General features: G+C 41.0%; 1 protein-coding gene across 3 annotated transcripts in view; it reads right to left on the bottom strand.

The window, feature by feature from the left end:
- LOC148321040 (PHD finger protein 14-like) overlaps positions 1-25,066 on the bottom strand; it is an 87,161-nt gene that overhangs the window by 42,032 nt on the left and 20,063 nt on the right. For 2 of the 3 annotated variants that reach the window (XM_088319087.1, XM_088319089.1), the window contains exons 10-14: positions 22,273-22,379; positions 19,364-19,459; positions 13,103-13,209; positions 9,608-9,739; positions 6,278-6,440 (exon numbers count right to left, since the gene is read on the bottom strand). In XM_088319087.1, coding sequence (XP_088175213.1) covers positions 6,278-6,440; positions 9,608-9,739; positions 13,103-13,209; positions 19,364-19,459; positions 22,273-22,379 — 605 coding nt within the window. The remainder of the gene's footprint in view (positions 1-6,277; positions 6,441-9,607; positions 9,740-13,102; positions 13,210-19,363; positions 19,460-22,272; positions 22,380-25,066) is intronic. The other variant, XM_088319088.1, reaches the window with a different exon arrangement.

Below are 25,066 nucleotides of genomic sequence, written 5' to 3'. Positions count from 1 at the left end.
GTCTTAACATTTTTAGCAGTAATGGTTTAGTGCATATTAAAATGGAACCAAGAACTATACACAAAGCTGAGATGCACAAAATATAAGAAAAATACAAAAACAAATATTTGTAAACATATTTCGCTCTTCTTGGACACCAACCCTTTTTTTAAATTCCATTGCACTCTCTTATTTATTCATCTAATTTATATATTTGTCTGTATTATTGTTGTATTGCACTGGAGAGGGGAGCCCTCTAATCTCGTTGCACACTTGAGTACAATGACAAAGCGATTTCTAATTCTAATTCTAATTCTAAAGTAGAAGGGAGTGAAATCATATGAGTAAAATTAGGGAAATGCAGTCGGCTAAAGTAAACAAAAATAAATATTTGGATTGGTTATTAATTTTGCTTTTATTTACCCTTTATCCAAAACGTTTTGTTTTGCTCCTCTAGTATGCATAATCTGAGCTACACATTCAAAATGTGGTATGAACCTGGAATAGATAAAAACCCTTTAAAGAGGGAGCAACATAATTTTTTAGCACTTTAAATTAGAATATTCTAGCTCCCTAGGTAGGTTACGTCTTTTATTGTTATGTGTTGCCATTAAGGCCTTGTGGCAAATAGTTCGTGTTTTTTTTACTATGAGTGCTGAGATTTCCGAGTTTTTATATGCAACACTCTGTGCTTGGTCAAGACTCGCGACTGACCAGGAGGTAGCACATGTGCTTTAGTGGTTCAATGTCTAACGCGGCTATTTAGAAACTGTGTTATGGTTTTTAATAAACCTGAGTTTGCCGACTAATGCCGTCATAATCCCAGAACGTTACAATATGTTAGCGTACAACAACAAGACATACGTGTGACGTTCCATCAGACACACACCATCGAACAACAAGCTTCCAGAAAATAATATCCTCATGTCAGAAATAAAATCAAGCATCAGTTATAACAAGCTTCCTTTTTTTGGATGCTCGTTTATCACTGCTGTGCTGCTATGAAAGGGAGGTTCACAACGTATTTAGTCATTTTGTGAAATAACCCCGGACTTTCAGACTGGGTTGCTTACGTGGGCCTTGTTCAATTACGGTATCCACAATGCTTCAGTTTTACATCACGGACGACCCGGATTAGCAATAATGCGCATGTGTGTTGCAGATGGGCATACTTATATATAAATAAATGGCGCACCGACTATTAAAAGTAATTGCCAACGATTTTTAGCGTCAAAGGCGTCGTGATAATTAGACTAATCTTGGCAGCCTTAATACCTAATTCATTTTCATGATTCATGTAAACATGATTGTATTTCTGGTAGCCTTTGTAGACATATTTAAAACAAAATACAGGAGAGAATCAGCGAGCTCCACATGGGTTCAATAACTTGCTGAAAGCCACCTTGGTGGGACTCAGGACGCATTTCTGCCTTTCGTCAACAACCAATCATGCTTCCACAATACTTAAGTCAGCAAGGGCCCATATTTGCTTTTGTATCCAGGTCGTGGTGTCTTTATTTTGTGTCCTCATCCAGTCTTGTACCCATGTCTCAGACAAGCCTTTTCAAAAATAATGCTGAGCACGTAAAAATTGCTGGGACATGTTATTGCTTCTTTTCTTTTCTTGTTTTTTTTTGTAACTGAGCCCGACAACAATACGGACTGTTGGGGGTGTTCTTGCAACAAGAGCAAAGTTCCCTGGAGTTCCCAGAGGGGTGTGAGAAGGTCAAATATTGGCAGTGAGGAAAAAGCAAAGCGGAGGTGAACAACTACCCTGCCAGTGCCACAAAGCTGTCAGATCAGAATCTTGAAAGTCTCTCGGGGGCGGCTGTAGAAGGCTCTATATCACTGGATTAAAGCATGGTCGGCTCAGATAAGTAGGATGCAGTGTAGGGTTCAGTTAAAAAAAAATGGAGCAGCAAGCATCTTTTAGTTTACTTTTCTTCACTACAGAAGTCAGACAACAGACTTAAAATCGTATCCTTGCAAAAAGAAAAAGAGAACGATTATCAAGCAAAGTTTAGTACGTTAGATTTATCCAGCAACAGCACACCTCGACTTGAGTCCCACATAGAAATTAATCCATCTCTTCTTTCCTAAATCTCTATTGTTTTTGGTGCTGATGCGCAATATTTACTGTAATGTCGATGGTTTATTTGAATATTCCTGTTGTTTGGTTTGTTGTCAGCAATCAGAATGAACAAAAGATACATCTTGTGAGACAATGTCACAGCTCATCACATGAAAGCAACATCTTGTAGTGGATGTTGCGGGGATGCTGGCCAGCGAGACAGAGACATATTAGGGTGATGGGCTACACCTGTGTCAGGAAGGGAGATCCCGCAGCTGCAGGTGATTGGGGAGGCAAACAGATAATAATGGGGCAGATGACAGAGGGGTGTCTCTGTGGAGCCATGTGGAGGACAGCAGAGCGACTGGCGAGGCAAGCGCGGCGCACAAGGCAACGGTCGTGCACTCAACAGTGTTGGGTGGGTGCCATTCGTAGTCACTAGGGCTGCTGGCGGCGAAGTCAGCGAAGTGTAGGGTCAGTTGTTCCAGCGTTAGGGGCCCATATATAGGGCGAGTCTTGTTAGGTCGGGGTGTGTAGGAGTGCCAGATCAACCTACGAGCGCCTGCTACGTCAGCAACCACTCTGCGATTCCGGCGCTGGGTCGGTAACTTCCCCTGAGGTGTCCTCCTGTGAGGAGCCGGGACAGACAGGCGTCTTAAGCCTTGACCGTGGGGAGGGGCTATTGGCCATCGGGCCAGTTAAGTGGCCAACGGTTTTATGCATTTATCTTTTGTCCTGTTTGTTATTGTCCTTGTGTGATTTAGTTGGGGAAATGTGTTAGGGTTTTAAATGAAATATTTAATAAAGTATATATTTCTAGTGGACCTGGTTGTGTGGGAGTGTGTATCCAGTCTCTGACCAGCTAAAGGTGGTGGCAGTGTACCATTGTCTGTAGAATGAACAAACTGACCATATACCCAAATGCTGCAGCCAATAAGAGTGATTTCACAAAGAAAAGGAATTGAAAACAACCCTTCAGCATTTAGGGATGAACCTGGAGTGGGCAATCCAGTTCAGCCTTTCATCCAGGTATATGTCCGGCTGAGGCCTGGTACTCCTTAAGTCCACCACCAATCATTTCACGCCATGTGACAGTCTTGGATCACTGATCAATACTCCTTTGCCTGTCCATTTCTAATACAACACCCCATTGCAGTGTCCCCTGTAAACCTCTCAAGCTTGGAGTTGTACTTGAAGTTTGAAGTGGACAGGTGAACAGGACTGAAAAGTGCAAAATCACCGTTGAAGCGCCCACAATGCAGTCTGATCTGCAGTCCCCCAACCTCCCATACTGACGTCTGCATCTCAGATAATCTGCAACTCAAGTCACGAGGCATGAACTAAAACCCATGGCCCAGTTGGTCCCTGAGTAGCACAGCCTGGATAGCGTTGAAGTCATTGGAGAAGTCCAGAAATGTCGACCACCACCGCCACTGGGCAAGTGAGAGTGGGGAGAGTGTAGTGAAAACATGACACCGTGCTCCATTCTCATCTGATATGCTAACTGCAGATGGTCATGGCATGTGCACTTACAGTCTCAAGTGGTGAAGCAGGATCTGTTCCATGATATTCATCACATGATGTGAGGGCGACCGACCAGAGTCATTGAGGGCGACCGACCAGAGTCATTTCGCTGACCAAGACATATTATACAGTCAATGTCGTTAATGCGATCAGGTGCGAATGCTTGCCTGGCAGCGCGGATGAAGTAGTTCAAGAAAAATGTTGCTTATTTGCCCATTTCCCCAGCATTAATAAATGTGAACTTTCCGTGGCGTCCCCGATTGCCAATCAGTGCTGAGAGAGTACCGATTGCGTCCCCGACAGCCAATCGGTGTTGAGAGAGTACCTATTACGTCACATGCAGCAGCAACACAAGCACAAAGCAAGGTAAAATATAAACAATGTAAGACAATATCATGGTGGGCTGTGGGACCAAGAGGAATACAACATACACGACCAGCTTCCAAAACCGGCCAGGACTCTTGGCCTGTCACAATAATAACTACATCGACCTAAGGCCTCGACCTACCAATCCGGCGTCGGCCTTCGTGGCCAACTGTCGCGTCGGCCAAGAAGTCGGCACGTCGGACTGGAAACTAACCGAAGAACACACCGCAAAAGCAGACGCTGGCGCCAACTACTGAGAAGTAGTTCGAATGAATGAGAGTGGTGAATTTGTCTAAGCGCTCTTCGGTCCAGCCAGCTGTTGTGTCCATAGAGAAGAAGTGAAATCAGAGAAGCTGATTTAGTTCTTGAGAAATAGCTTAAAAAAAATCAGTTTGTCCACTTTCGTCACTTCTGGTTCTTGTCCAGTGCACTGATTCTCTAGCCGACAGCCAGTCACAGCGATCATTTGTACGTCTAGTGTCTGCAGAGTGCATTGAATTGTTTACAGCTGCTTTTAGCACCCAAAGTAACACAACCACCAGTCACCAAATTGCCTAGCAATGTTCATGTAGTTTTGTAATTTTCCCAAAGGAGATTTTTAATTTTCCCAAAGGAAATTGTTCATGTTTATACTTTTCTTTAATTTGTTTGCTTTTTTGCTATTAAGTGGTGTCTTTTTTTTCCCACAATGAGCTGGTTTGTCAACAAATTACAGTGCCAACAGTAAAAGCGAAATAAGGCCGGTCTCATCTAATCAATGTTACAAATACACAAAGGTGTAACTTAGATTTTGATTACTGTTTACATTACTGAATATCCCTCCCAGAGTACATTGTTATATTGACAATATGACTAAACAATTTGACCGACTTATCCGTACACAGTGACAAAAACAATTAATGGCAGTGACAGGTTCAGTGAAAGTAACATTTGCTTTTGAGAAAGCAAATGACTTTTGCATTTTTTCTATGTTTTGTTTTGAGACACGCAAGTTAATGTTTTGGATATATCAATTCTGATCCGAAAAATGTACCAAAGTGACTAAGAAAAAATTTGGTAACGTTAAAGTCATTTAGCGCATCTCCAAAATTAAAATGATACGAGTCATTTTTGCGGACTTTTCATATTAACGCTGCATGTATAGTCCAGGCCAGCCAATTACATAGCACCTTTCATGTTTAGCGTTGATCAACAGCTAACGTTAGCAAATAATAATCATCCTACACACGCACAAACACAAAATCATACCAGACATGCTGCACCCGCAAGGAAAATATGAATACGTACTTCGGTTTGAATGTCTGTATTCGAAAAATACATTTTCCCTGTCACTGGCAGTTAATTAGTTAACAGAGTCCTACTGATTTGATAAAACTGTCAAACTTAAGCATACTATGTATGATTAATGATGGTACTTAAATCATTGCTGCTATGGTTAATTTCTGAGGGTGACAGTTTCGACTCACTATATTAAAAGTCAGATCGAAATTCAACCAGCATCACGCAACGGTCTTCGGTCAAACTTTAAGTCAAAGCTGGGCAGTCCGTCCCAGGGGCGTAACGGTTGAGCCATCCGGCCCGGCCGAGTGCTAATTTTTGGGGCCGGGGGCGTGAGGTGACAACTTTTAAAAAAGGGATCCATTAACAAAGGCCGGAGGTGGATTTTAGTCTGGCACACGAATTGGCCCTCGTGCGTGCGCTGAACCTACTCGCAAACGGCACAAACTTGCCTCCAAACGCATCAGACTACCAACTATTTGTGTATGAAGAGAGACGTGAGACAGTGGCGTGCATTCAAGTGTGCTTGTATTTCCTGATTCTGACATCAAGTAACCCGCGACTCCCACCTGCTACTGGAGCATACCATTACCAGGGGATGGGGGGAAATACAACATTCCCTATAACACCAACAGTGCGTACTTACTTGTATTGGGCACGTTTGTGGAGAAGAAGAAAGAAGAAGGAGACTAATAAGTAGAAGGAGACAAATAAGACCAAAATGAGCCCATAAGGCAAGCAGATCTGAACAGTAAATTAGCCAGCTAATGTTTAAATAAAACCCTGCTGTTCGCATCTCTCCCACAGCGATGTCATGCACAGCCTCTTATTTATTTATTTTGTGGTGGTGAAAGAGGGTTAGGGGCAGACAATTTTTATGAATAAGCGTATCGAGATAGAGGCCGGAGTGCTTGGGGACTGTCCGGCAAAAAGGGTCAAGTGCTTATCACTGCTTTTAGGTACTGTATAACTGCACCATGAGAAGGATCTGTAAAAACAGCTTTAATTGGATTTGTCTCCACTTAACATATTTGAAAGTTCCTGAGGGTCAATACACACCGTGCCTCTCACTTGAGGTTTTTTGGGCTCTGGCGACATCTCTTGCGGGATGAATTTTATTGGCCCTTTGATCTGCCTCCTGGACCTCTTAGTACCGTCGGGTAATGTCTCCATAGCAATGTCAGCTTCATCGCTGCTTGCCTGGTCACACTCTGAGCATTGCCTGTGAACAACAAGTTCATTTCACAGAATAGAACTGATTACAATATCAGAAATCCAAAACATCTTTTGTTATTTGTTTTCATGTTCCAATCAAACAGGGACACATTGATGAAAATTGACTTTTTAATGCTTTATAGTTGGTAATTGGAGTGACTAAAATAAAACAAACATAAATCTATTGTTGCCTGCCTATTTCAATAAATGTGTTTGTAATGTGTAATTTTGACAAATTATGAAGTCGCCATATTTTCGATTTCCTAAACACAGAGTTTCTGAGCCCATAATTTGGCAATGAGGGTCAGAGAAAATCGACCATTTTCAATTAAAGGTTGAAGGCTGGCCACAGGACTACACTGTACAGCTGCAACACTATCATTTCAAAAGTAAAATGTAAGTAGAACTGGATTGCATTGAGAAGCATAGGTTAGATTTGGCAAACAGAATTAGCTTCTGATGAGTACATATTACCTAGCTGGTTTGGTAAAGTTGTTTGATGCTGTGGATGTGAAGAGTTTTCATGTTAGCCGAAGTGTCCATTACAAACACACAATGTAGAAATGCTGCCACTATGGGTAAAAATATTCTTCTGACTTCCCTCTCCACACACTCTGAGCTCGGCTTCAGCAAGAAAAAGCCGCTCGAGTGGATACGCCCAAGCCGAGGATTGGTCCAGCAATATAGAGGATGGTATAGAGTTGTGTGATACAACAACGTATGTTGTACAGTATGTTGTAGTGAGGAAAATTATATTTTGTACGATGAAGGCCCTTTTTGTAATTATTGTAAAATGAAACTTACCTTGTAACTACTCAGATTCTGTGATTCTGGATCATATAGCAATTTTTCATTTAACAGAACTGACCAGGATGTCTTCACTATATCATACACAAATTAAAGTCAGGGTTTTATAAAGACATCGTGCAAAATAACGACGGAAGTCGGTTTTCGTCCATCAGTGCAATCATCAGTAACCGGGTCAAGTACCGACGAAGCTCTAAGTCCGTCACTGACGGACGCCCGTTTCACTAACGGCTGACAAAAACATGTCCCGCCTGTCTCGCGTATATTTTTTGTGTGAACACACCGGCTTTGCTGGAGTGGACTGCATTGACCATATATGGAAACGCTTTGCACTTCCTGTACAGTCTCCATCCATCCATTTCATGTCAACGTTTACCAAAGTTAATTTCAGCATCAAGGAGACACAGGACTTCAGCAGAGGCTACGTCTGACATCCCTTGATTTAAGATAGCCTGTCGAAGCCTCTTGATGCTCAGCACTTGTACGTTGACGTGTCAATTGAGACGCTCCTTTATATGGCGGTGTGAAAACTTCTGGGTCACGTTCAATATTCTGCGAGAAGTATGCAACTAATTAATGAGCTATGAGCTCAGAAAGTAGCTTTGAATACAAGAATTTTTTTTACAAAGATATTCTCGAGTTTTTTTTACATTTTTGAAAAATTACTATTATCTTTTAAATTTATTTATTTATTTATTTATTATTGTGAGAGTATGTAAATAGTTTGTGTATTTTTAATCATGTTTTTTATACACTATTTGTATCAATGATAATTACACACACACTCACAGACACGCACATCATTGCTTCAGCACACATGCGCACACCCACACGCTTGTTTTAAGTTTCACTTTCCATAGGTTTCGTTTTTCTTTGAATAAAGTCCAGAGGGATGGGCGAAGAAGCCAGTGAGAGTGCGGGAGAGTGAACTGGCAAGAGGTCTACTTCACTTCCTGGCTTCTCCTCCCATCGCGATGGAGAAAAGACAAAGCCTTCCCTGGTTATTCCTCTGGTTCTCTGCATTTAATTCAGTCTAATGAAGGCGTCAGGACCTTTTAAACCTGACATTTATCCAATTATTATTTCATCCATCCATCATCCACCGCTTATCTGGGGTCGGGTCGCGGAGGCAGCAGCTTCAACAGGGAAGCCCAAACTACCCTCTCCACAGCTACGTCTTCTCACGCTTTCGGAAGGATCCCCAGGCATTCCCAGGCCTGCCGGGAGACATAGTCTCTCCAGCATGTCCTGGGTCGTCTTCAGGACCTCCTGCTGGTGCACCACCGATAATTTTCCCACCCGTCAAATTAGCTCCCATCGCTGATACGACGTGTCTGCCACCTCGGCCCTACGAACGCCCTCCTTTTCAGCTCGAAAGGTCCGCCTTCCGTCTCGAAGACATCGACTGTGCAATTTTTTTGTCTCTTTTTTATTATTTTTAATTTTTAAGAAAAAATATCTTTACAATTTTTTTGTTTTATTTAAGTTTTAAATTGAAACTTTTATTTTTTGAAAGTGAAAGGTTGAATAGAATTAGAGGCCTTGTGTGGTGTGGAATCAAGTCTGGCATGTCATCGTAGCATGTGACTAAACGAACCAATCAAGAGCAAGAAAGCACGATGCATTCTACGCGCAGCAACAATTTCTGACGTGTCCATGACATATGTTGCAGCCGTGGCGCAGATCCGCCACGCAACACAACACGTCAATTACGTGTTGCAGTTTGCGCGTACACAGGAGTTTAAAGAGGCCTAAAGATGGAGATACATTGATATACAGTGCACTTGCCATTTAAATAAAATTAGATTTTCCACCTGTTGTTGTTTTTTAAATGGACTAGGGAAAGTTACTAACGAAAAGTGTGGTTGAAATCACATGGCGTACTGACCGAATGACGATTACAGTTTGGTTCGGCTTGAAATTATGTCTGATTGACAATGACGGATGGGTATCCAGGCCACTGACAAATAACTGAACGACAAAATTCTGTAAACTTTATATAATTCTAGATAACACAAGTAGTTGTGCGGCACGGTGGCCCGACTGGTTAGCACGATGGCCTCACAGTGAGAGACAGCATCGGGCGTGGGTTCAATCCCAGCTCCGGCCATCCTGTGTGACGTTTGCATGTTCTCCCCGAGCCTGCGTGGGTTTCCTCAACTAGGTATGAGTGTGAGTGCGGATGGTTGTTCGCCTCTGTGTGCCCTGCAATTGGCTGGCAACCAATTCAGGGTGTCCCCCGCCTACTGCCCGAAGATAGCTGGGATTGGCTCCAGCACCCCCCGCGACCCTAGTGAGGACAAGTGGTACAGAAGATGGATGGATGGACAAGTAGTTGTTACTTCATTTTCATTTTATGCAACTTACCAGTAGCTGTTCTTGGTCTTTTTGGGCATGCGTGTCAGTGGTGGTTCTAGACAACCCAAATGATAGTAGAGTTTGCAGGTGTCACACAGCACAAGAAGATGCTGGTCTTGGTTCTTCTTACAAATGCCGCAGCTGCAATCACAGTATTTTGTTTATGAGTGACAGTTGTATACATTGGTAATTATTAATACAAAGAATGTAAAACACACACACACACACACACATATATATATATATATATATATATATATATACACGAGTGAAGTCAAGTGATTATTTTTTTAACTAATTAATCACGAAAAATTCCATGATCAATTGCGATTAATCACCTTTTTCTACTACTATTTTTTGTGAAGCTTGAAACATATTTACTTGAATAACATCTTGGAATTAATACAAAATCACCAAATATGAAGAATATTTGAAATCAAAACACTGTTCTAATAGCTTTCTTTGCTTCTTGAACATAATTTAAACAGAGTTATCTTTACAGGTATTTTTCTTAAAAACATTTCTCAAAACTGCCCACAAACTCCACAGTTCAGCAGTGTTGCTTTGCAAGGCCAAGTGGAAACTTGAGCAGGGTGTTTTGTGTGTGCTACAATATTTGCAAAGTAGGCAAATTATTTGTTAAGTAAATCAAACTGAGTTAAAAAAAAATTAATTAACTCATTCACTACCATTGACGGATAAATACGTCAAAGATACATTTTTTTTACTTGGCTGGTAGTGAATGAGTTAATCACTGGCATTAAGGCTTTAATAATGCCATCTACAATATATATATATATATATATATATATATATATATATATATATATATATAGAGAGAGAGAGAGAGAGAGAGAGAGAGAGAAGCAGTATCAGCAGGTTTATGCAGTCAACTCATAAAATCTATACACAAAGTCAGATGAAATATCCCAGAAACACCAGTGAAGAGAGCGTCAAAAACAGTCCAAATGGATTACAGACACACAATTATTTACTTATCCACCAGTGATTGATATCTTTTGTGATTAGAAGGCTGACCATCTTTCAACTACTTCTTAAGGTTCAATTTAAACTGTTGCACATTCTCCAACAATTCATGGTAAGGATACAGCCTTACCCGAGAAGCAGTTCTGTCCAAATGTGGAGCATCTAAAGTTCACATAACAGTCTCCTCTGGAGGAGGCTTGAGTCGTTCTGACTGCTACTTCGTCACGTTATCACAAACACTTTCAGATTCTGTGCTGTCAAATTGCAATGTTTTAACATGTTACATTACATTTTGTAAAGTTAACCTATTTTTTTTTTTTTTAGCTATCTTGCAGTGGTGATATGACAGATGTTTTTTGTCTAATATTTTGCGGGCCTGTTTAAGCTGAGTGGCTGCGAAACAGTATTAGTTGCGAGAGACCATGTAGTAATGCAGCAAGTAAAATCAAAAGCTTGCAGACACAACTTGGCTGCATCCGCGCTCATTTAGTGGCGAACATATCTAAAGTGAAATAAATTACAGGATACAGTTTTGATACATGCTTTTTGACAGACAAAACGGTGTCCAGCTCAACACCGAAATATCTGAAGGCGGTTACTTAAGATTTTTATTTATTTATTTTTTTGCCTTCAGTTGCTGGGTGAGGATGATGTCCTCCAGAAAAAAAATACAATACTAATCATTTTGTTAAAATGTAATGTCTAGTATGTTTTTGAGGTTCAAATGACTTCTTTTTATTCTTTAAATAATAACTAGCTAGTTAGTAACTACTTAGCCTTATTACAGGAAGATATTTTGTGATGTTTGTCTTTGCATCACGGTAGCGTGGGGCAAGAAACAGCACATTTTACATGTAGTTCGATCATTTTTAACGTTTTGCAGGAGGATTTTATGAGGCAGAAGGCTCACTAACCTGATTCAATGAAAACTAATAAATCCAGGTGTGCAGTCACAACGATCAGTGATGATTTCACCGGTCTACAAATCAATCTCTGACACTGCTTGGCTACGTCTGAAGGCTTTGTGTTTGGTAGACGAGACAGTTCCGACTTTCCATGAACCAAAGTAAATGTAGGCCTCTGGGGCTTTTGAAAGACATTCATTTTTCAAGATAAAAATGTCCAGAGCTAGCTATTAAATAGGAATAAATGTCTCCAAAGCAGATTTGTGACCAAAACACAGGTGAATCGGATAAGTGTTTTTCCTCATCTCATATGGTCTTTGAATAACTCTTGGATGTTGTCGCCAATCTAGATAATGAGCTTCTTATAAACCTCCTCCGGTCTTTAAGAATTGGAAAATTCTTGGAAGTGTTCGTCGCGCCTTAGCAGCCCGCCATTTTTTCCAGCCACACAACCGACCGTGCATACGCCCAAAAAAACAAAGATCCTCCCATAACTAGCCAACTACTCACTAGTTAACATTCATGCAACTAGTTATATTTGCTAGAACTACGTAGTAACTTCATTAGATTTAGCCAGCCATACATTTAATTATAGCTACCTTGCTATGAACTAGCCAGGACTAATTAGTAACTATTTGGTTTCCTTATAACTAGCTAGTAACTAGTTATTTTCATTATTATTGAAGCAAGCACATAGCCTTCATTTTACAAGAAGCTTAGTTGGCTTCATTACCGTCGTTGTCGGGTTCTGAGTTTTGTGAATACTTGTTCATGCTCATCTTATCAAACTCTTGATGTAAAAACAACTTGAATTTTTATTTAAGAGTAGCTTTAATGGAATTCTGTGACTGGAGTACATGCCTCCTATGTCAATCAGCCATTCATATTGAAAAGGAGAAAACTGCCACTGACCAAAAAGAACAAACACTCGTCTTACTTTTGAAAACCCGAAGAGACTTCAGAGATTTTCTATGGACTGTTCCCAAAAGTTGAACTTTCTGGAAAGTGTGTCTCTTATTACATCAAACCGTCCAATATAGCAGCGATTGTGTGTTGGTTTGTGGCTGCTTTGCTCCTTCATGACCTGTACAACTTGCTGTGACTGACGGGAACATAAATTCCGCTTTCTATGAAAAAATCCTGAATGAAGTGAAATTTGGCCATCAATTTGTGACCTCAAGCTGAAGCACACTTTGGTTAGGAAATAATAATAATTATCGAGAAATTATTATCTAGTAAGGTATCAAGTACTGCATTTTGTTTCATTTTGAGCTTGTGTTTCATCTGTTAGATGATCCTAAACATTAACGCAGGAAAAACATGCATAAATAATAAAGTGAGATGGGGACAAATACTTTTCACAGGACGGGAGGTTCACTTGCCAGACATTCAAACAATAGCGTAATTTTGAAAAATGTAACCAAAAGAAAAAAAAAAGAGAAAAAGAAAGAGAATCAAAATGTGTGTCAATATACAATAATTAGCATTCAAACCACTTTCTAAATTGCTGAAGAAAAGATAGGAAATGGCAAGACGTCCTGTTGTTTCTGCCGCCGGTACTTGGTATTTATAACGTAGGTGCACTAAGATTTCAATGTGTGTGATTTCCCACCTGTAGAGAATGGCTGGTAGGCTTGATGGCTTCCCTTGAGTTCCCCCCTCTTTTTTGCTGGACTTCCTCTCCTTGGGGGCTTTTAGAACAGCTGGAGTGTTTAGTTTCTGAGGAAAGGGAGAGAACCATGTAACTTGATTACACAATTCCAAAAGTAGTCATGTTCCATCCATGAGCCACAGTTCTGCACTTGAAAACGTCCATGTAGGATCATCAAAATGTATCAGGTTGAACAAGGTCGGGCGCTGACAATTTATATGAATAAGGCAGGAGGGTAAAGGTCGGAACAGTACCAAGATAGCGGCTTCAGGGCGGGGGACTGACCTGCAAAAAAGGGTCAAGTGCCCAGCTCTGCCTGTCAGTATTTAGTAATAAAAACATTTGTAAGTGACGAGGGGATCCTTTATTTTAAACTGTGGTGCCAAAACTCCCCGTGATCCCCGTGATGAGTTCATTTCCGCAAAATAGAGGTTTCACAATAACAGCATTTTTTTTACCATAATGCCACACATAGTAATGCGCGAACTAATACCTCATGGCATTATCGGAAACAAAATGTTGAACAGTAATCATGAACTGCAGACAAATTAGTAAAACCATAAAAATTAATAAACAATGTTTACTTACTTATTTTCAAATGTATTGGTATAAGGTAGGCAAAATGCTAAAATAATTGTATTTGTTTGCGCATGTATAATATCCTAACCTAGAGGTTGTGAGTTCGATCCCCGGCCATGTGACCATGTCGAAGTATCTGAGAGTAAGATACGAACCCCCAGTTGCTCCTGATGGTATGTCATCAGTATCCATCCATCCATTATCTGTACCGCTTCTCCTCACTAGCGTCGCGGGGTGCTGGAGCCTATCCCAGTTGTCTTCTGGCCGTAGGCGGGGTAAGCCCTGAATTGGGTGCCAGCCAATTGCAGGGCACAAAGAGACGCTCACGCTCACACTCATACCTAGGGGCAATTTCGAGTGTCCAATCAACCTGCTATGCATGTTTTTGGAATGTGGGAGGAAACCGGAGGAAGTATGTCATCAGTAGGTAGATAAAAATAGTGTGAAGCGCTTTGAGTACAGAAGGTAGAAAAGCGCTATAGAAGTTACAGACCATTTACCATCAATCAAATAAATGAGAGGAGCACTCAAGTGAAGTCATTTTTTCCCCTCAGCCTTCCGACATATTGATCAAGCCTCACCTTAGAGAAAAAAATCCTGGCACCTGTATTCAATAGTTCAGAGTTGGTGCTCTAAAGATGGCTCCAGAAACTCTCTGGCCTTGGGAACATGTATATACTAACCATAGGGCTGCTCGATTATTTTAGTAATAATTGAAATCGCAATTATTCAAAAAATTATTTTTTGGGGGTAGAAAACAGAAAAATGTATTACTGGAAACAATGTGAAGACAAATCAAATATATTTTATCGTAAAAACAGGTGTAAATGTAAAATCCGACTGGTTTCCATGTATAAATAAACAATGCATTGAAGTTTACTTGCTATACGCTTTTGCCAATGAACTGTTGTAATATTTAAATAAACAATTTTAATAGGATGCTCAAATTTGAACTAAAGTATATATATGCACTAACATATTAGATATTGTAAAATGAGAAATATTTTAACATTGTTTTATGTACAGTAAACCCCCGGTTATCGCAGTTAATGGGGACCGAGACCACCCGCGAAAACTGAAAATCCGCGAAGTAGCGGCGCACCTTCAAAAATGCTTAAAAAAAAAATATATATATATATATATATATATATATATATGGGTAGAGAGAGAGTGAAATTCATGTTATAACAAAAAAAACAAAAAAATTATTATTAAAACTTGTTTTTTTATTCCCCAGCCATTGTTTTTGTATTTATTCAATTACTTATTTTTGTATTTATTTAATTACTTCGACTTTTACATGCTGGTACGCCGTCCGGTGTGCCCTGTGAATGTTATGATCCTCCAGCAGAGCTGGAGGATTGAGCAGGACTCTCCAAACGCAGACACGGGAAAAAAGGTGGTGATACAAAGATATTTATTATAATCACAATATAGTCAGTGTAATCAGCGCGTCTCGCAGCAGCTGACGGCATGGCGCGAGACGATCGCTGGAGGAACGCCCACACAGCTGAGAAAACAAAAACACACGCGGCATGACAGGCACGGATCATGACAGTGAAATGAAAGGTGTCATTCTTCATTCATTTATTTATTCATTCATAACTGACAGCCTCACGCTCCGCTCGTGCCCGGGCGGAAGAGGTGCTCCTATTCGGCTTAACTGTGACACACGCCCGCCCTCCTCCCCCGGAGCTTCCATTCGGTTAAACTTAGGGGCCGCTTGGAACCGCCCGTGCCCGGGGAAGGTGCTCCTCTTCGGCTTACTGTGACGCGAGCATGCCCTCCTCCTCTGGAGCTTCCATTCGGTTAAACTTAGGGGCCGCTTGGAACCGCCCGTGCCCGGGGAAGGTGCTCCTCTACGGCTTAACTGCCACGCACGCCGGCCGGAGCTCTGGTACGGTCCGAACCGCGCGAAACGTCGCCACCAATCGTGTCCGGGGGAACGTGCTCTTCTTCGTCCACTCTCTTCTTCGTCCACTCTCCTCTTCGTCCACTCTCCTCTTCGGCGCACGCCGGCCGTCTAACCGCTCCAGCGCCCCCTCGTGCCGCTCGGCGAAACTACAATGCCCCCGAATATTTTTTAGACCCGCGAAGCACTGAACCCGCGAAAGGTGAACCGCGAAGTAGCGGGGTTTCACTGTATATAATGATGTATACCGTATATCTTCGATGTCCTGTGAAAATCACCTGTCCAATTTTATTATATTTTTTTTAATTTTCACATTAATACATCTGAAACGCGGAAACTCCATTCACGAAAAGAAAATTAAAATCTGAAAAAAATTTATTCATATTTTTCACAGGACACTGATGATATAAAAAATCTTTTTTTATGATCATGCCAATTTTGCCAATCATTTAATGTAATAATCGTAATCACAATTGAATTTCGATTAATTGCACAGCCCGAGCTCATCGTGCAGTTCCTGGCATACGCTTGTCATTATGATTTTATTATTGGCTGTCTTTTATGTTTCATAACCTCAATTTTGCTTCATCTGCAGCATAGATTGCGACTAAGGATGTGCAAATCTATGTACTATCAATAGACAACCTCGTGGCTGAAACCAGGAGACATTCATATAAGGTCGCCACTGACAACTTCTGTTATTGTTTTGCAGGAAACACTGTTACTGTTATACATTAGGATCACTCTTTGGCGTAAAGAGAGCCTCTCTAAGAAGGAGCTTCACCGTTTGCATCGACCATTCAGAGTATATTATCTCACTATCGTGAATTGTGACTGAAAGGGGTTAGGTTTACATTTTGCAGCGAATTCTGTCCCATTGGGCTTTGCTTTCATTTAACTGTTGATGGTTTTGGCAACATATTACAGAGCAATCTTTCAATAGCACTCAGGGATATACCTTAAAGGAGAAAATTTAAAATCACATTATTAGCGGTGAAATGGGCGTGCAGCCATATTCCCAAAGTTGTTGGTACAACCGAATTCCATACACCAGTGGTTCTCGAGCTTTTTCCAATGACGCATCCCCCAGTGAAAAATTTTTCAGCCAAGTACCCCTCCGGATATTTGATGGTAATGGTGACACTGCTTGTGAGCCACCATTGCCAGAAGAAACACACTTCTGCGCAAGGGCACAACCAAACTCTGGAGATTGTATATACCGTAACTCTCCAGTGAACCATGGGGCTGTTATAGAAGCGACTGCCTACTGTCTCCCAGTGGTCCAGAGACTAACGGCTTGGTGTAAGGAAGACAATCTATAGCTGAACACGGAAAAAACTAAGATCGTCATCGACTTCAGGCAAAACAAGAGTGAACCACTCCCCCTCTACATCAAAGGCGAGTGTGTGGAGAGGGTCCACACATTCAAGTTCCTGGGAGTACCACCTCTCTTGGACACACAACACCACAGCAGTGATAAAAAAGGTCCAGCAGTGTCTGCACTTCCTGAGCGTCCTCAGGAAATGCAACAAGGACACCAAGCTGCTGCTGGCATTCTACCACTCCTCCATCAAGAGCCTGCTTACTTACTGTGTCTCCACCTGGTACAGCAGCTGTACTGAGGCAGACAGAGTGAGGTTTCAGAGGACAGTCAAAACAACGGAGACGATTATTGGCTGCCCTTTCCCCTCCCAGTCAGACAGCTACACCACATAGTGTCTCAGGAGAGCTGACAAGATCATCAAGGACAATAATCAAAAGAGCTCAGACCACTTCGACCCCTTTCCCTCTGGCAGGCGCGACGGGTACATCAACACAAAGACAAACAGACTGAAAAACAGTTTCTTCTCGAGAGACATCTCTATGCTGAACTGTACCTTTGCCTTGTAGAACTGCAACATAATGTGGCACCAAGTGCACTTTTTCAACACTCGTTTTGTTTATTTTGATTTATTTTGTTTATTTTTATTTTATTATCTATAAATGCACTGGGGAGGGAGCTCTCCAATCATTGCACACTGAGTATAAGGACAATAAAGGGCATTTTGATTCTGATTCTGGTGCCTGGGACTCGAGAAAATGCTGAATGCTATAATTGTAGAGTTCACCTAAATCACTCACACTCAATGTGCAGCACTATAGGCTGAGCATGTTTAAATAGCCATGTTCCTGGTTGTGCAATAGTGAATTGGGTGCTTAATATGAGAGCATGGACATTTTGTAGGGAACTCAATGACGACACCTAATCATTTATCGCCAGTGTGTGACTCCACCTTTCTTAATGTTCCTTTACCTGTTCTCTGCTTTCACTGCAGATAATATCATCAACGAACACCATGACCCAAGGGGATTACAGTCTAACATTATCTGTCACCCTATCCATCACTGTTGCAAGAGGAATGGATTCCTAAGTGATACCTGATGAAGTCTTGCCTCCACCTTCAGAACTCCTCTACCTTCTCTACTTCTTCATATAGTATCACAGTTCCACCCTGGGTACCCTGGGTTAGGATTTCTTTAGATCGACACAAAGACATAGACAAAATGCAGCTACTACTGACCTTCCTCAGTACTTCTCAATCAATACCCACAAGGCAAAATATGCCTCTGTGGTACTCTTCCTAGGCGTGAAACCATAATGATGCTCACAAAGACACTTTTTTGTCCTGAGTTTCGTATCCACGATTCTTCCCTATAATATTGCAATTTTATAATACTGGTTATAATGCCCAGGGGAAATTCAAGTTACAAGCTGTTGTATAGTTTGTGTTCTGCCTCACAGAGGGACCCAGATCGCACACACGGAGAGCACAAACAGTGGGGGTGGGGTGATTTCTTTGATCAAGAGCACCTGGACAGTAATCTAGAAACAAACCAGTATATCTCCAAAGTCTAGGTGCCTTTTTTTCGGTGGTGGTGGCAGGAAGCAAAATTTGACACTCATTCCCAAGAGATAAGCTCTTACATGTTAAATGTAATTATTGTCAATGAAAATAATCTTGACCGTGATAAAAGGCCCCCACAGAATAATTAATTAGTTAAGGGAGCGTAGATGTGCTTTGTGGGTGATTGGATCCCACTAACTCTCACCTAAGTTTAACTATGTAGGGCTGCCACAAACGATTATTTAGGTAGTCGACTAATCACCAACAGCAGTCACGATTTGTCGACTAATCGGATCAGATGTAAATTGTGGCATGTCGCAGCAGCAAGCAGCTGCTCTTATATAACCATAATTAGTTTACAGCTTGAATTCTTGAAGGTATGTCGAAATTAATGAAATGATACAACATTCAACTTCGATTAAACTGCAGCTTGTTCCAGCATTTCTGAGATGTTTAGAAATGACGGCGCAGTTTAAATTGAAGGCAATATTGTGGCCTTAAAATTCTAAGTAATCGTAAATGTTTAGGGGATTTTAAAATGGAACCAAAACTATACAAATTGCAGAATTGCACTAATACTACGAAACAATCTAAGAATACAAAAATAAATACTTGAAAACGAATTTCACTCGTCTTGGACATCAAGCCTTCAGAGTACGGTAGTAAATTGGGAAAATTCACTATGCAACAGAAAACTAAAATCAACAATTACAATGGATTTTACAACTGTTAAACGAGTACATTGCTGCTTGCAGGTCTGTATTGCATGCAACAACTCCGGAAATCTTTTACAGTCATGGAGATGGAACTGGATTAAGACTAAGTGTGAAAAAGTGATGGTGGTACCTGGCCAAGGATGTCCCCAAGTAGAGTCCACATAGCATGGCCTTCACTCCGCAGGTCTCCGTTGACATTTAGCAGCTCCTCTAGAGATTCACAGAGCTTCATGCATTCATGCACGACAGAGAAGAAAACATTAGATCAGTAGTGCCCCACACACAATTTAATATTGCAATTATTCAGTGCCATAACAATTGCATCCTCTTCAGATTTTTAGAAACAATTATTTCTGCCATAGGTGTTTGGCAATAGAACTAAAAGTAAAAACTTTAGTTAGTCCACCAAAAAAAATCTGTGCAATTATGAAGGCTTTAGACTTTTCTACTTTTGCGGAGTGGAGAGGTGTGCACAGATAAACATTTAAGTAGGAATGTAATGATTTTTTTCATTAAGGAGATGAGCAGAAGCATTTTGGGCCAACTGGAGATGCTTAAAGGAGGATCAGCTGACTCCAAAATAAACTGCATTACATTCATCCATCTTGTATGATGTGACAAAGGCACGAATTACTGTTTCAAAGTGCTGTTTGAGAAAGGAGAGGCTTAAAACTTAGCCATTGCCTAAGATGACAACGGCCCCAATTTGCTGGTCTAAATCGAAATCACTGTGTAGTTAAACACCCAAATTCGAGACAGTTAGCTTAAATTAAGCGACAGAAGGCCAAAGTCAACATTGTCGGATCCACAAGGGCCACTGGGACCAAACACGATAACTACTGTTTCGTTTTCATCGGAATTCAAGAAATTCAGTGCCATTCAGGCCTCGATTTACTCCAGACAGGAAAAAAGTGGCCACAATGAGTAAGTCTTTTTTGCTCAGCGGGACATAGATCTGACAGCCAACCACATAGAAGGAAATATCATGTTTTCTTTAGACTGAAATTAAGGGCAGCAGATACAATGCAGACAGCAGGGGCCCCAGAATTTAACCCTGTGGAACACCATGACCGTAAGGCAGTGCGGTACTCCCAAAAAAAACAAAACAAAGGCTAACACAAAATGTTCTATCAGCCAAATAGCATTCAAAATGCTCAAGAGTGCTGCCACTAATGTCCAGCTGGTGCTGCAAGCAATCCATCAGAATACTGTGATACACCATCTCGAACGCTGCAGTTTGAACCAAGAAAACACAAAACACAGTCTCCAGAGTCATTAGTATGAAGAATGTCATTAAAAACCCATAACAGGGCTAACTTTATGCTGTGCATCATCTCAAAACCAGAAAGGAAAACCTCTATGATGTTACGTTTCTAGCAGGGCGCACATAACTCCAACTGTGGTATCCTTTCACTTGCTCCTTGAGTTATTTAAAGATTATATTTTTTTTTCCAAATCTTTAAATTGTCTCACCCCAATGAACCCCTCTGAGCTCCTCCACCCCTGTGCACCTGCCCGGTGCCTCAGGTCAGTGGACCAGACGCGACTGGAGGTACAGAGGACTAGGCGGAGGGTCAGAGGGTATCAAGCCTTTTCCGCTGCCGGTCCCTCTCTTCGGAAAGACTTCTGACTAAACATTAAACTCCCCGTCTGCCTATTTTTATAACGCTTTTTTTTTTATTTATGGCTCTTGCCTCAGCATGAGACTCAGTATTAGGGCTGTCCCCATCATTCTTTTTTGGCACTTGACTGAGTCTTTGGTATCTTGTTTTGAGTTTGTTGTTGCTACTGCTGCTCTTCTGTCGGAGATCTGTGACGTATGGAAGCCCTACCACATGTATCTGGAGTTAGTGATGAAGTATCCTACCAGTTACACCGGGTACTTTCTCTTGGCATCTCAGATGGAATACGTCGGACAAAATGGGATCTTCTGAAGTCCCCATTATCATGAGGCTAATGCAGCGTATAGTGGACGCAACATGGAGCGTACCTCTTCATCACCGACGCACTGTGTGGATCCCAAGGCTTCCACAGGGGACTGTCTAGGTCGCAGTTTCATGTCTATTAATGACTTCATGCACTCGTGCTAATATGAATTGACTTTATGAATAAAATGGCCTCCACTTTACCGTCAGGTATGTTGTTCACTGATCAGTAGTTCACCATCAACATGAACATCTATGCACCATCTGTTGTAAACAAAGGGTACACCACTATTCTGTTTTTTCCCAAGGTGGCTGTTCGGTTCTTGCGGTAGATGTGCTTTTGAAGTTGGATGGCCATAGTCTGGTATTTTGCTTTAGATCTAAGTTTCGAAAAATATTAGAGTACAGCATTGCCTGATTTCACTTTGGGTGGGTGGTGGTAATGTTGACTCTCAGCTCTGCAAAGCAAGAGGCTAGACAGCGTTGGTTGTGTAGCTCTAGTTTTCAGCTCAGCAAGATGGTTGCCTCTCCTGGCGTGCCTCGATCGTCACCTTGAGTACATCTGCCGGAGGCTACCTTGAACACTCAGGCACTGTGCTTGAGCCGCATGCAGACTAGTGTTTATCAGGTCCCACACAAGAAAGCTAAAGTTAATGAGGTCTGAGGAAAACTTGTGGGTAGCTTCTTCATGTTCCAAGAGCATTTCTCGAGCGTATGTAAATCAAACACCAAACTGTAGATACACGTACAGTATAAGCAGTAAATTAAATAAAAAACATTTGTGTAGTGAGGAATGTTGAAAACACATTATTGGGTTAAGTTATCGCAATGAAAGGATCGACAACTGAATTGAGTCTGTTGTTTGACTTACCTTGATATTGAAAACAGCTAATTGACTGAAGGACTGAGAATCGACACAGATGCTATCAACATTAATTCTAAGACTATGAATTGCTGATGTGTCCTTGCTTTGTGTGACGTACTAATAAGGTTTCATCACAACTCCGTCAACTTCATTTGAGCAAATGCGCCATATATGATTAATTTACTTAATTCAAGAACATACTCAACTGATTGTTTCATCAAAACGGAATGGATTAGTTTGTCTGCTCACCTTGTTGTACTCCACATGGAGTTTGTCTTGCTCATTTTCCAGCTTATCTTTTAAGCTCTTCTGTTCAGAGATGTTGTCCTGGATCTGAATCATTCGCATATTACGCTCTGAATATCAATGGGAAAAAAAAAAATCAATAGCAAAAATCATAGTCACAGGAAAATCAAAGACTATGTCAGATAAGAATTCAATTTCTTTTTAAATTCGTGTAGTTTTAAGCTTAATTGCAGGTATGGTATCGCTGCCTCATCTGGCATCACAATCACAAATTTAATGGGAAAAAAACTTTTTACTAGATAAGTTTTCTAAGAAAGTTAACATTTGGTAATCAAGACTCCGCAAGCTACACAGAATAGTAAACAAAGTAGCAGATCATCACAATTTCATCACAAAAAGAGCAAAGACTTTCAGTTTTAAGAGGTTTAAAAAATAATGCATGGTCTTTTCTCTTTGACTACCCCACCAATAGAAAAGAAATATATATTTTTTTGTTTGCGTTTCTTATTGCCTTGAGTGAGCAATAACAACAATCATGTTAATTTTTTCAACAGGCCTTTTAGGTTTTAAAATATTGACCTCTACCAAATAGTTAAGATTTCATAGAATGGTTAACGTACGAAATTTCATAGAAATAACAGAAAGAGTAGATAAAGTAATGTAAAATACCAATATAGAAAGATATAAATACTACAAAAATATTGGCTAGCTAGTTAGCCAGCTAGCTTGCTAATAAGCTATCTACCTCGCTTGATAGGCTAGGTAGATGTATGTATCTATCAATCTATTGTATACAGCCATCCATCTAACTCACTCACTCATGCATCTCTGCAGCACGGTTAACAAGTGGCAGCTTCTCTGCTTCACAATTCTTGTGCTTTCAATTGAAGTTGCAGGTACGCAGGCTTCCTCCGACATTCCAAAACCATGCATATTAAACATCCATGACAGAAAAGACCATACATACACGTAAAAATATATTTCTATTTTTGTTCATTTGAATTTTAACATATATGGTATTGGAGTAATCCAAAAGTAGTGAAAGGAATTCAAATTAATTTACTCATATTTTGGTACCAGATTGTTATGACCTTAAGGTAAACTTTAAAGTCCTAAATCTTCTCCGAAATAGACGGGTCGCTCTATAATGTGGAGCGGCTTGTCTACGGATCTCTACATCTGTACATATGATACTCTCTTAAGCAACCCATATGACTAACTGGGAGCATTTCACAGTGCATGTTAGCACCCTCTGTTGGCAACGTCTGAGACTACACAACACAGCAGAATCGACTGGGAGACATTCATTGAGTTACTACTTCTGTCGGTCACAGTTTGAGACAGTCAGTTGACAAGAGACCTGTATGTATGTGCGGGAGAAAGCTGGTCTTTATGTCTTATCATAAGTGTGGTGACTATTGACATCCCTCCCATGACATTGAGTGATCACGTACTGTTAATGGCGATGTGTCTGACCCAATGCAGGTTGAGTTTTCGCAAAACCTGCCCTAGCACCTGCAGGATTTCTAATGACATGTGACTAACACAATTTTGCCTTTTCAAAGCAGTCTTTCTCAAAAACGTATGCTAGCATGCACGCTAGCTATTGTTTTAGCACTGAAGCGTGTGTTGACATATCTGCGCCCAATAATACGGTGGGCCCTTTGTATGTGCTTTAAACAGAAAAATCAGACGCAACTGAGACTGCACTCTACTATACTGCACTATATATATATATATATATATATATATATATATGCACTATACTCTTGTGCATTTAGCTGAAATATTTGTTGGCCTGTTGACTGCCGCTTTTTTTTCTTTTGTTTTCTTTTCTGCCCCCTTTTCCCCCGGCTGGGGGATTAGGTGACGGTGACCCACTAGGAAGTTTAAGGCATTGACCAACTGGGCATGCACCTGTTCCAGTGATGTCGTCTTCCTGCAGCGCGACATTTGATCAATTTATTTATATACTTTAGCATCTAATTTAATTATTTGTTGGCCTGTTTACTGCCGCTTCTTCTCTTTTCTGCCCCCTCCTTCCCCTGCTTGGGAATTAGGTGATGGGGACATGCTTTGAAGATTACGGCACTGACGAACCGGGAAGGGACCTGCTCTGCCGAAGTCGTCTTCATGCAGCGCCTTTTCTGATTTCCTTATATTTCAGCACTTCATTGAACTACTTGTTGGCCTGTTTGCTATTTCTGTTCTTTCTTTTCTGTTCCCAATTCCCCGAATTAGGTGATGGCGATTCACTTGGAAGTGGCTGTACTGAATTTACACCAACTGACCGGTACAAGATCGAAGGCTCATCTTCGGATATGCTGCCATGGATATTACGGCCCTGGATGAGGACCCACTCCACTGAAGTCATCTTCCTGCAGCACTTCATTCAATTGACTCTCACATTATCTCATCTATTATTGCATAGCATCATTGTATGTGTCAAATGTTGCCCAGTTGGCATCCATTGCAGCCTGGTCATCCTGGAAGGGGGATTCCCCCATCTGTGGTCCCTTCTCAAGGTTTCTCACTTTTCCCCTCATGAGGTTTTGTGAGTTTTTCCTTGCCCTCCTGGGGGTTAAGATCGGGGATGTCGATTGTGGCTATGTAAAGCCCTTTGAGACTGTCTGTGATTAAGGGCTATACAAATAAAATTGACTTGACTTGACTTGCACCCTTTAATGTGGTGCGCCCTATGGTTGTGAAAATACAATAATTGGATTACATTACTAACATTTAACTTGTAACTGAATCAGAAAACATTTTTAAAGTAACCCAACCCTGTGCTGCAGCA

This window comes from Idiotropiscis lumnitzeri, chromosome 16, assembly GCF_059441095.1.
Source record: "Idiotropiscis lumnitzeri isolate Australia: NSW breed Sydney's pygmy pipehorse chromosome 16, RoL_Ilum_1.0, whole genome shotgun sequence".
NCBI classification, from domain to species: Eukaryota; Metazoa; Chordata; class Actinopteri; order Syngnathiformes; family Syngnathidae; genus Idiotropiscis; species Idiotropiscis lumnitzeri.
Note: the sequence above shows the minus strand (reverse complement) of the source record. Positions and strands in the feature narration are given on the sequence as shown.